General features: G+C 51.7%; 2 protein-coding genes across 2 annotated transcripts in view; one reads left to right on the plus strand and one right to left on the minus strand.

Moving 5' to 3' along the window:
• The window catches only part of ALX4 (ALX homeobox 4), a 49,096-nt gene that overhangs the window by 22,482 nt on the left and 14,307 nt on the right, over positions 1-12,307 (plus strand). The window contains exon 2 of the mRNA XM_033207216.1: positions 11,414-11,724. Within this exon, the coding sequence (XP_033063107.1) occupies positions 11,414-11,724 (311 nt within the window). The remainder of the gene's footprint in view (positions 1-11,413; positions 11,725-12,307) is intronic.
• EXT2 (exostosin glycosyltransferase 2) overlaps positions 2,393-12,307 on the minus strand; it is a 200,218-nt gene continuing 190,303 nt past the window's right edge. Inside the window, exon 15 of the mRNA XM_033207210.1 lies at positions 2,393-2,922. Within this exon, the coding sequence (XP_033063101.1) occupies positions 2,784-2,922 (139 nt within the window). The 3' untranslated portion in view covers positions 2,393-2,783. The remainder of the gene's footprint in view (positions 2,923-12,307) is intronic.

Below are 12,307 nucleotides of genomic sequence, written 5' to 3' on the forward strand. Positions count from 1 at the left end.
ACAGGGGTGTCCTGGGGAGCTTTTGCAAGGCAAAGGCTTTTGCAAGTTAGTCAGTTTCCCGAGCACCCACTGGGTGCCATCCTCCCTGGAGGGCCAAGGAATCCCTATAGGTCTTCAAAGGGAAGCCACTTAGGGAATGGAAAAGAGCCCAGGTCTCAGTCTATCTGTCACTCAGTCGCTGGTGACACTCGCGGGTCCCTCCTCTCCGCGCCTCACTTTGCCCATCTGTCCAATGAGGATGCTGGGGCCACCGTGTGGGAATGCGGAGGGGACTGGAATGGGCAGGAGTGTGAAAATACTCAGAACTAGGGAGAGAAGACCCCTGCAAGGAAGGCCAGTGACCGGCCCCATCCATCTCTTTGTCCCTTGTAGTGCTGGGACGGTGGCAGACGCATAGTAGGGCTGAATTACTTTTTGGGTGGCAAATCCTCCCAGCTAGGACCTGGGTCTTCAAACAAACTTCTAGAAACCTCATCAGGCAGTGGGGCCCCAGGATCACCACCTTCCGTCCAGTGACTTTATTGGAACTGCAGTGCCTCCTGGTGGCCAGCGTGCGCAACTGCAGTCTTGATCTTGGCCTGCTGGGAGTTGGGCCCTGGAACCTGAATGCTCAGCCTTCTGGGTAAGCAGCCAGGGCCGGGGACTCCTCTTCAGTCTTGGCTTCCCGCAGGGCTGTGCCCCTCTATTTTCTCATACCCCTTCCTGGCAGGAATTCATGCAATGTTGTTGAACTGAGAAAACAGAAGCCAAGAGGTTTGTCCAGGGTCAGGGAGCTGCCAGGGTCACCTTTGGTCCTTCCTGCCCTGCGCTGTGGCTGGTTTCCTCGACCCCCCTCATCCTGCAAGGTCCCTTCTTCCAACTCCATGCAGCAGCCTCCCGACACAAGCAGTGTGTGTAGGGAACCAAGGCCCTCCTGCGTCTGGAGCCCAGCTGTGGGGTCTGGGGCCCTTTCCTGCAGACACACTGGCCACCCTGCAGAGCTGCCCCAGCCATACCAGAGGCAGAGGGAGCCCAGAGGAGCCTCCCCCAACCCAGGCACACACAGGCATTTGCATTAATTCCAGCAGTGTGTCCTAAGCCCTTACTCACAGCAGACCCAGGCCCCAGCTCCAGATCCCAGCAGTACATCCGGAAGGCCCACTCTGATCAGCTCACAGTCTAGGGAGGGAGAAGGCCCATAAGCTGGTGCTGTAAAGCAGGGGATTCAGTGTTTAAGAGGCAAGGGTGGTCACGGAGGAAGAAAGGTGACCCTTGGCTGAGCCTCGAAAGCCTAGGAGAGGGAATTCACAGCAGAAGAAATACAAAAAATAAAAGGTTCCATAGTTTAAAAACAAAAAGAAAAAAAAAAAGAAAAGGAAAGGAAAGATCTCACTTTCATCCATCATGCTGGCAAAAATTTTAAAATGACCAAAATGACACTCTAATGACCATTATTGGCTGTGAAGTGGGAGCGGACACTGCGGCAGCGGAGGACATTACGTGTGTCTGGAAGACAGCTTGGCCATGTTTCCCAGAGCCCCTCAGATGTGTGGAAAATTGAACCCTGTATTTCTAGGTCTTGGAGCTTCTTCTAAGGGAATCGCCATGTGTGTATCGAGAGATTTAAATCACAGACCTGCTATGATTTCAAGCAAGTAGAAACCTGTGAGCCCAACAGAAGAGGATGGATTAAATAAAACAGCCATTGTTTTCACTAAGGCAGATCACCTGAGGTCAGGAGTTCAAGACCAGCCTGACCAACATGGCAAAACCCCGTCTCTACTAAAAGTACAAAAATTAGCCAGGTGTGGAGGCTGGCGCCTGTAATCCCAGCTACTCGGGAGGCTGAGGCAGGAGAATAGCTTGAACCCAGGAGGTGGAGGTTGCACTGAGCCGAGATGGCAGCACTGCACTCCAACCTGGGAGACAAAAGCAAGACTCTATCTTAAAAAAAAAAAAAAAAGTTTTCAAAGTAATGTGCTCTGTGTGTGTGTGTGTGTGTATGTGTGATTTTCTTTTGGTCTGTCTTGATTTTTTTTAAATCTTCTATACAGAACATAGATTACTATTTGTAAGGGGAAAGAAAAGTCACAAAAGTTACAGAGAAAGCTATCCGGGTGAAAGTAGTAGTTAGCCACAGACAGGAGAGGCAGAGAGACGTTATAGGTAGAAGGAAGGGTGCCCGCAGGAGTGCGGAAGCCTGAAGTCACTCGTGCAGTGCGCTGCAGGGTGGAAGTAGGTCTATGAGACTCAAGCTAGATGGAAGGCTGGGGTGTAAGTCCATGAGTCAGGTGGGGACCAGTCCTGCCTTCGGGACCCTGAATGCCACATAAGCCTGATGTACAGGGTTGGCAGATTTAGCAAAAAGCAAGCAAGCAAACAACAAAACCAGGTTGCTCAGTCAAATCTGCATTTGAAATAATAATTTGTAGGACAAGTATTTCTTGTGCCATATTTGGGATATACTTATATTATTTAAAGTATTAACAGTTTATCTAAAATTCCAGTTTAACTGAGTCTCCTGTATTATTTCTGGCCATTCTAAGGAGGGATCTGGGAGCCAGTGAAAGGCTACAGAGAGGGCCATGACATGACCGGCTGTGTATGTTTTAGACACACTCTCTGGTCGTATTTGAGGGTGGTGAGCCTGAAGGTGGAGAAACCCCTCAGGAGGTCGGGACTGAGCGTCACCCTGAGCGTCACCGGGATCCATCATGGTCCAGAGGTCTGAGTTGCAGGGGCCCAGTTTGTGACGACGGTGGCCAATCCCCATGGCGAAAAAAGGGCCTTTCTCAGAAGCTTCCCTAACCTTCCTCCAGCCCATTCCAAGTGGTGCTTGTCTCTTGCTTCCCATAATCCCACAGCACAGAGCCCAGCCTGCTCTCAGAGCATGCACCGTCCAGGATTCTAATCACTGCCTTCAGGTAACGTTTCAACCTGTTCCTGGGAGAACAAATAGAAAATTAATTCGGACCAGCCCCCCCGCCCCGACAAAAAAATAATAAAAAATAAATAAAGAAAAAAAAAGAAACAGAATTAACCCATAGATCCATATTGCCACTTCTGGAAACTTGTAGTGTTTTCTGAGGACAAATACTCTACTCCCTTCCTCTTTTTGGTCAAAATGAGATTTATTTGATATAAATTGAACATCTTTGCGTGTGTTAAAACGCTACGCTTTCTTAGCATCAATTTCATTCATTTGTTCATCAGATGTTTACTGAGTATCTACTGCACGCCAGCTACGCTACTAGGTGTTACATAGCAGGGTAAACAAAGCACACATGCTCAGATATATTCCCTGCTCCGTGGGAGGGAGAGAGAGAGAGACAATAAACAAAGGGAAAACAGAAGAACAAATAAACACGTAATATTGGCGCGGTGGTCCATGCCTGTAATCCCAGCACTTTGGGAGGCCGAGACGGGTGGATCATTTGAGGCCAGGAGTTCAAGACCAGCCTGGGCAACATGAGGAAACCCCGTCTCTACTAAAAATACAAAAATTAGCTGGGTGTGGTGGCCCATGCCTGTAGTTCCAGCTACTCAGGATACTGAGGCCTGAGAATCACTTGAACCTAGGAAGTGAGGTTGCAGTGAGCTGAGATCGAACCACTGCACTCCAGCTTTGGTGGCAAAGCGGGACTCTGTCTCAAAAAAAAAGAAATATCCTGCAGAATAAAGACTATCGGGAAGGATCTTCCATTTATGGAAATACCATCCTTTATTTAACCAATCCCCTGTTGTTGAATATTTTGATTACTGTCGGTTTTCCTACATATTAAACAATGACATGATGAACTTTCTAGTGAATTCTTACCATTATTAATTTAGAATAATTTTTTTTTGAGATGGAGTTTCGTTCTTGTTGCCCATGCTAAAGTGCAGTGGCACGATCTCAGCTCAGTGCAACCTGCGCCTCCCATGTTCAAGCGATTCTCCTGCCTCACCCTCCCAAGTAGCTGAGATTATTGGTGGCTGCCACCATGCCCGGTGAATTTTTGTATTTTTAGTAGAGACAGTGTTTCACCGTGTTGGCCACGCTGGTCTCAAACTCCTGACCTCAGGTGATCCACCACCTGCCTCTGCCTCTCAAAGTGCTAGGATTATAGGTGCAAGCCACTGCACCCAGCTGTAAAACATTTTTTGGCGTACACTTTTATGAGTTTTAACATGCTCATGTATAGATTCATGTATTCACTGCCACAGTCATGATACAGAATAGTTCCATCACACCAGCGCAAGCCCTTTGTAGACAAACCTTCTCCCTCCTGCTATGCCTGGCAACCAGTGATCTGTTGCCTAGAGTCCCTGTAGTTTTGCCTGTCCCAGAATTCATGTGCTAGCTGAGTGAAGTTGCCCTTTATGTAAATTTGAGACTGGCTTCATTTACAGACCCTAAGGCCACCCTTGAGATTCATCCATGTCATTGTTTGTCAACAGTTCTTTCTTTTCACTGTGGAGTCGATCCGTGGCCTGGAGGGACCACAGCTTGCGTTTCCATTCCCCTGTCAAAAGACACTTGGGGTGTTTCCATTTTGGGGTGATTCTGAATAGAGCTGCTGCAGACATTTGCCTATGGGTTTGGGTTCCTCTCCTCTTAAAATAAGTCATTATTTCTGTAGGGTAAATACCTAGGAGTGGGATTGCTGGGTCATGAGATCATTGTTAGTTTAACTAGATAAGACACCGCCCAAGTGTTTCCACCGTGAGGGATGGGAGTTCCGGGTGCTCCACACATCGCCGTAACTTGGCATCATCAGGTCTTCTTATTCCCACTGTGATAGGCACATAGTGGTATCTCATTGTGCTTTTAATTTGCATTTTCATAGCGGGTAATGAGGTTGAGCATCTTTCATGCTTATTTGCTCCTTGTATATCATCTTGGGTGAAGTGTCTGCTAGAATATTTTGCCACTTTTTGTTAAATATTACTATTAACTATACTCCACACTTTAGTCAGATTTCACTGGCTTCCCCCAATGTCCTTTTACTGTTCCAGCATCCCACCCAGAACACAATGATGACACTTAGTCCTCATGCCTCCTTGGCCTCCTCTAGTCTGGTTCAGTTTCTCAGACTTTCCTTATGTTGAGAGCATTTCAGGGCTTGGGTTGGTGGCTGTGGGTGAGCAGGATGGCCTGTGCCACTGGCTAGCCTGAGGACTGCCATTTCCACCCCACTCTGCTGAAGACTGGCAGCCCCTTGAGGGCCGGGACACTGTTTGTCTCTGCAAACAGCTGTGCCCCGTGCATGTGTGCTGAAATCTAAGCCCAGTCTCTACTACTCCTTTGGCATTATTTATTGGGACTGGAGCTAAATTAGGGACATCCAAGTCGAGCTCTGGACAGACCCCAGTGGCAGATGAGGTGGGGTGGGGACGTGATCAATGGCTAATCTTTGACCTCCGCCCTCACCCCCACAGGACTGTTTGGACAGCAGTGGGTTTAGTCAGTGCCCTTTCAATAGCATGAAAGGGCCTCACGCTGGCCTGTTTTTTTTAAGGAGATTACATCGTTGTGTGCACTCCACCACAGGGTGTGTGGGGCCAGCTCACCCGAGAACAGAGTGAGTGGTATGTCCCCCACAAAGCAGATGTTTGGAGGAAAAATAGATGTAATCAAAACCATGGAGGATAAAATGACTGAGAACCCGGTATGCCATATGCATGGGCCTGTGCACAGCTCCACACAGGTCCACACCACCCATGTCCACCCCCACCCATGCGGATCTGCACCCACACACAACCACCCACATGCCCACGGGCACACACATCCCACTTGTGTACCTGCACTTGACCACACAAACATGCACACTCCGCAAACCTATCTACAAGCAAATACACATATGCTCCCCATATCCACTCACAACTGCAGACTTGTGCTACATGCCCCCGGCTTTACATCTGTGCACACAGATGCTGCCAGTACCCTCTCCCTAAAATGACTCTAGAAGGTCATTCTTTAAATCACGGCCAAAAAAAAAAAAAAGAAAAAAGAAAAAAGGAAAATCAGTCATCTTTGGAAATCTCTCAAGGGTTTTGCTGTTTTAAAAAGGTGAAACTAGATTAGAGTGATGCCATTGGGTTGAACCAGGACAGGTGGGTAGAGGTTAAGGGAATGAAGCAAAGCTTTCCACTTCATTCATTTCTCCAGCTGAAATCCAACAGCCAGGGGTTCCCAGTGCTAGAATAGGCAGCTCCCAGAGGTATGGGGGTCCTCCCAGGGGGAGTTCCAGTAGAGGTTGAAAGGCTCAGTGGCTCCTGATTGAGAATATAACCTTGAACTGAATGCTTCCTGCTTCATCAAAAGCAGTCTATGGCAATAATGCTGACCTACGATTGTTTGAAGAGCACTGGATACCATGTTGGCCACACTGCGTGCACAACACCCGCCGTGGGGCAGGCATTGCTCTTGGTGATGTAGGTTCACTACTTGATTGATGGTTCTGAGTAGTCAGGGGTCTACTTCCAGATCAAGACTGGGAAGCTACAGATGGGACTACATTGTCTTGGACCTCATAGTCTCAGCCCTGGGACAAACCCATCATGGGAGGGTGTCAGCATAGAGCCTTTCCAGGTCCACAAGGAGCTGCTCCAGGGAGGCTGTGAAAAGTCCAACCGCTGGCGGGTGGCCTGGACCCAGGCTGGGTGCTGTTGCTGCTCAGCCTCATGCCAGCACAAGGTGCCCCAAGGCTCTGAAGAAGGCTTGCCCAGCATCCAGGCAAACTGAGAGCTCCCTGGTGGTCTTCCTACCCCAGTGTGGCTGCAGGGTGGGTGTGGAGCCAGTTCCTGGAAGATCCTGGACTGGGTGTCTGTACCTTGGTTTCACTTCTGGAGCCGCCCCCATGAAGCCTGTCTCTGCTTCTCCTTCTGTCCCCTGCTCACTGCGTGGAGACATCACTCAAGGTCTCTCTGGGTCTTTCTTCTCTCCTCTCTCCCTCAGTGACCTCTGCTGTTTGTGCGGTCAGCCTTGAATGGTGGCATTTGTCATTGCATGCCCCTTTTCAATGTATCCCACCCAACTTTCTCCCCAGTGGGTAGGAGGATGAGGCGGTTGGTTCATTTACTTGACAGACATTTTCTGCACACGCTTTGTAGAACAGCGGCTCACCAAAGGTGCACACAGATACCTGGACAGAGCGAGCTCAGTGATGTTTGTTTGTCAGAAATTGTTCATTTATTCCTCAGCAACCTCTTACTGCATCTCCGCCACCTGACCTATCCTGTGCTGAGCCTCAGGCTGAGAAGGGACAAATGGCAGGAAGCCCCAGCCCTTGGGGAACCGACATTCTATAGGAGGAACTGGACATTCAGGACTGGATGATATACGAGTCACCTAACACAGGCATTCAGTGGAGAGGGTGAGCGAAGGACAGAAAACAGTCACAATCTGGGAGGGCTTCCTGGAGGAGCTGGTGCCTCACTGGATCTTGGAGGTCAGTTGGAAGGAGGGACATTCCAGGCAGGGGCCCGAGATGGGGACTTGGGGGACCAAGGTCTGTGGTTTCCTTTGGTCAGGAACAATCAGCCTGAGCTGTGGGACCTCTGTTTTCAGCATCCATCTTGTTGAGGAGGTCATCTCGCAGGGAGTCAGATCTGACCAGCACCCAGGCCTTCGGCCACCACCCTGACTCTCCAGCTAGCCCGGGGTCATCTCCCTGGAGAGCAATCTGCTGGCTTTGCCCAGGGTCCGGCCCCACTCCCTGCCGCCCTCTGTCTCACACTGGCCGGAGAAACTCAGGGCTGCCCGAGGAACAGCAGTGGGAACTGCAGAAGGGAGGGAGACTCAGAGGGGTGGCAGTAGCCTCCCAATGTCCGCAGGGACAGGGCTGTCATGGGGAAGGGCGCTGGGAGGTTAGAACTGGAACCAATGAGCCAGACCTACAGGAGACCGACATGGGCTGGGTCTAAGGACGAATGGTCCAGCTGTCCTGGGGGCAGTGAGCTCCCTGCTACCCTAGACTGGAACCAGCGCCGGGTGGGGATGCTGCAGGGTGACGGGAAGTGGATGTAGAGGCCTGAGCTTGGGGTCTTAAGACTGAGACTCTGAAAGGGCCGTGCTTGTCATTCTGACCAGTTGAGGGGAGCCGCAGAACTTTGGGGAATTTTTCTTTGTTGTCTAAATGAGGAATCCAGCCTCAGAATTTAAAGCAAGCTGACTCAAGGCAGGTTAGAAGGCTTGCTTCCTTCTTCCTTGAGGAACCAGGAGCAGCACTTCCCTGAATTCCTTCCATCTCCAACACAGGCACACCCTCCCCCTCTCCTCCCCTCCCCAGGTCCTCAGGGACAGTCCCAGCTGCTGGTGAGCAAGGGAGGAAGGACCCTCAGCCACCCCGCTGTCCCTATTTGTAGGTGAGACTCCAGAGGTAAAATGGGTCATCTGAAGTCCCGGGCAGAGCGAGGGCCGAGGCCAGGGCTTCCAACTCTTGGGCTGGTGGTCTTTGCACACCCTGTACCACCTCTCTCTCTCTGCCTGCTCACTTGGTCTCAGTGGGCAGCTGGAGGTTGACGAAACTGGACCCTTACGCGTCACCATGAAGACTGGACCTTCTGCCACTTCCCCTGAGAGGCCGAGAGCTGGCTCAGTGCTGAGAGGCTGCCCCCAGGCCACATCCTCACTCCCTCATCCTTAGGGGCTGGTCTTGCTCCCCACAAGACGGGCAGAGCAGGACGCCTTGGTCATGTGAGGCCCCTGGGTTCCTTCTGCCCCTACCTCTCTCCCTGGGAATAGGGCCTAAGACCCTGGAGGAGGGAGTAGAGGGCAGGCCAGGAGCTGAGAGGCTGTGCTGTGTCCGGAATTAGGGCATGTTCCCTTCTCTCTCTGGCCTCAGTTTCTCCCCAGTTAAAACTAGGAGTTCAGGCTGGTCCGTACCAACTCTAGGTTCCTGTAACATGGAGCTCCCATTGCTGTATAGGCTGGTCCCAATCCCCAGCAAGGGTCTGTGGGGCTGTGAGATGGGGCCTGGGGACCGGGGCTCAGGGCTCAGTGCTCACCTCCCTCAGCCCCTCATCTGGCTTCCAGGATGTTGCAAAACAGGGATGGTTATTTTTGGTGAGGCTGGGTGGGGTTTCTTTAAGAAAAAAAAAAAAAAAACCTAAAACATAAAATGTGTTTGTCTGCCAGGAAGATAAATATCTTTGCTGAAAGCTCTTGGCCCAGCTGCCAGCTGCAGTTTGCAGAATACTGTCACTGAAGCTGTGGCTGTCTGCATGTGCCTGGGCTCACACGGGTGTCATGCATGATGCCGCTGGGCCGGTCGTGCACCCCCATGGCGTCCGCACTGCCAGTGGCCCTCAGGAGCATCCTCCTGGAGCTGCTTCCAGGCCTGCTCTGGGCACTCACCTCTATGTCCTTTCCTTGATGCCTTGGAGAGGGAGGTGAGAATGCCACAGGCCAAATGTCCCTCTCAGCTTCCCCGGTGTGCACAGAAAGCCAGGGATGAGACGGAGTCTGAAGCCTCAGCCCTCAGGATCTGGATGGAGTCAGAAGACCTGGACCACAGGCATCATTCTGATGCTTAATGCCCATCCCCTGGACCTATTTCCAGAAGAAGAAACCAAGGGTCAGCGTGGTTGATGCTCACATCTACCACACGTGCTTGTTGTGATGATCAAAACTTGTGCATGCGAAAGGTCGTGTCAAATGCTCCCCACACGTCTTATTAAGTGTGTTCATTCTTTCACTCAAGAAGTTCCTTTTCCCCAAGTTACAGACAAGGAATGCAGCTCTCGAGGAGCGCACACCCACATCTGCAGACACCCAGTTGGCTGCCCTTCCCTAGGCGTCTGTGCACGCCCTGCACATGCTCCTGCGCCCAAGGGCCTGCATGCTTGGAGGACTTCTCCGGGGTTCAGAGTCCTCTAATGTTCACAGGGTCTGTGGGTTTGCAAGTCCGGACTAGAAAGGAGAATATCAATAATGGCAAAACTACAGAGCTAGCACTCTAGCCTCTTTATTTCCCACAGATACCCTATGAGGAAGATCCTATAAGCATCTTCATCCCCATTTTATACAGGGGGAAACTGAGGCACACAGAGGGTAGGTAAGCTCTCCTGAGCACAGAACTGAGGAGTCAAGTCACAGCCATAGGATTCATAGCAAGGCTAAAGAGTTCATGCCCTAAACAAGGGTCCTTAGCCTGCAGGCTGTGGACCAGTACCGGTCCATGGCCTGTTAGTAACCGGGCTGCACACAGGAGGTGAGCGGCAAGTGAGCAAGCATTACCGCAAGTTCTGGCTCCTTTCAGGTCACTGGTGCCAATAGATTCTCACAGGAGTGTGAATCCTACTGTGAACAATGCATGCGAGGGATCTAGGATGCATGCTCCTTACAAGAATCTGATGCCTGGTGATTTGAGGTGAAACAGTTTCATTCCCAAGCCATTCCCCACCACCCCCTCCATCCATGGAAAAAATTATCTTCCACAAAACCAGTTCCTGGTGCCAAAAACGTAGGGACTGCTGTCCTAAACCCTCTGCCAGGAGGTGAGTGTGTCTGCCTAGGAAGCTCACCAGGCTGTGTGGTGGTAAAGTGGTTTCCCGCCTCATTCTTCCACCCCAGTCTCCACCTCTTCTTCCTTGACCTGTATGGGTTGATTGGTCCTTGCAGTCCTGAGCTCCTAGGAATGTGCCAGGAGGTTCCATCTGCCAGACGCAGTGGCTGGGAGCCATGCTCATGTACACCCACCCAGGCCTGGGGTCAGCATGCTGGGGATGAAGGTGCCTGGGCAGCCTCCATAAGCAATGTGCAGGCGCTGCTTGTAACAGGACATGTGGCCCATGCCTCGATCCCGTGCACCCCCAAGGAAGAAAGACCCTTCTCTTGAACAATAGGTGAGACCAGCGTGCAGGGTTGGGGGGCAGGCAAGGAGGTGTTGACCCCTCATCACTGGACTCTTGGGGCAGAGTCTCCAGCTCCTGCTGAACTCCTGGTGGGACTAGGCTAGGAAAGGAGGGGCACTCCTGTCTGCCTCAGTGCTGGGTCCTCCTCACCCCAAGCCCCACTGGGCCAGACATGGCTGCTGAATGAGTTTCCCTTCCACCCAGGGAGGCCATGGCACTGGGGTCAGAATTCTCGGGACCCAGAAAAGTCCTGATGAAGGGAATCCCTCTAGAGAGAGGAGCTCAGGGTCAGTGAGGTGGGGACTAAAGGTCGCAGAGGTCAGTTTGGCTGACTTGGGTTCACATAACATTGGTGCTGGAAGGAACCTAGTCTAAGATGATGGCAAAGAGGCTCAGAGAGGGGAAGAGATTTGCCCAAGGTCACACAGCATGTTAATGGCAAGCCAGAATTAGAAGCCAAGTCTCCTGACCTTGCATCCAATGAGCTTTAAGAGGAAAAAGGCAGGAGGTGGTACCCAAGTGTCCCCCCACCAACGTCCCCCTTCTCTTGCTTTGTTCAACCATTGGTTTCTGACTTTGTTTCCTCCTCCCTCAGCTAAAGAAAGCTCCCTGGGTGAACCAGAGTTACCCCCTGACTCTGACACTGTGGGGATGGACAGCAGCTACCTGAGTGTCAAGGAGGCTGGGGTGAAGGGGCCCCAGGACCGGGCCAGCTCAGACCTCCCCAGCCCACTGGAGAAGGCTGACTCGGAGAGCAACAAGGGCAAGAAGCGGCGGAACCGGACCACCTTCACCAGCTACCAGCTGGAGGAGCTGGAGAAGGTCTTCCAGAAGACCCACTACCCAGACGTGTATGCACGAGAACAGCTGGCCATGAGGACAGACCTCACTGAGGCCCGCGTGCAGGTCAGTGAGGGCCACCTGGGAGTGAGGCTGGTAAAGCAGAGCCTGCCCCTGGGCTCTTGGCTGCAGCTGGGGTCTCCTGACTGCCCACCAACCACACCATGGCTTTCCTTACCTCAGTCCATTGTCAGCCTGAGAATAGGGGCTCCTAGCCTGCCCCTCATGCCCCTGTCCCAACTAGAGCAACTCTGCTTTTATCCTCTTTAATATTGGGCTTCTGTACTGTGGGAGGGGGCAAAGGAAGGAGGGCTCCCAGAGGAGGGGCAGGAAGGCTGCTGCTGGCTGTTTCTGGGCTTTACACTGTGTGAGAGTCCTGGCTTTTTCACAGAGAAGGGTTACTGGTCTCTGCTCTGGAAGGCCTATATCTTAGACAGGAAACAGGACAAACATCAAACATGAAGATAATGTCTACAGGATCGCAATGGGCAGAAACAGAGAGAACAGTTTAGCTCTTCCTTCTGCCTAGATGGCTGCCTCTCCCTCCATTTTTCAGGTCCCAACTCATACCTCCTCTGACAAGTCTTCCTGACCATGATGGCTAAAGCAGTAGCCCCCCTACTACCAGTCAACAACCAAAACACCCACC

The sequence above is a fragment of the Trachypithecus francoisi genome, unplaced genomic scaffold, assembly GCF_009764315.1.
Source record: "Trachypithecus francoisi isolate TF-2019V2 unplaced genomic scaffold, Tfra_2.0 Lachesis_group8, whole genome shotgun sequence".
Classification (NCBI taxonomy): domain Eukaryota; kingdom Metazoa; phylum Chordata; class Mammalia; order Primates; family Cercopithecidae; genus Trachypithecus; species Trachypithecus francoisi.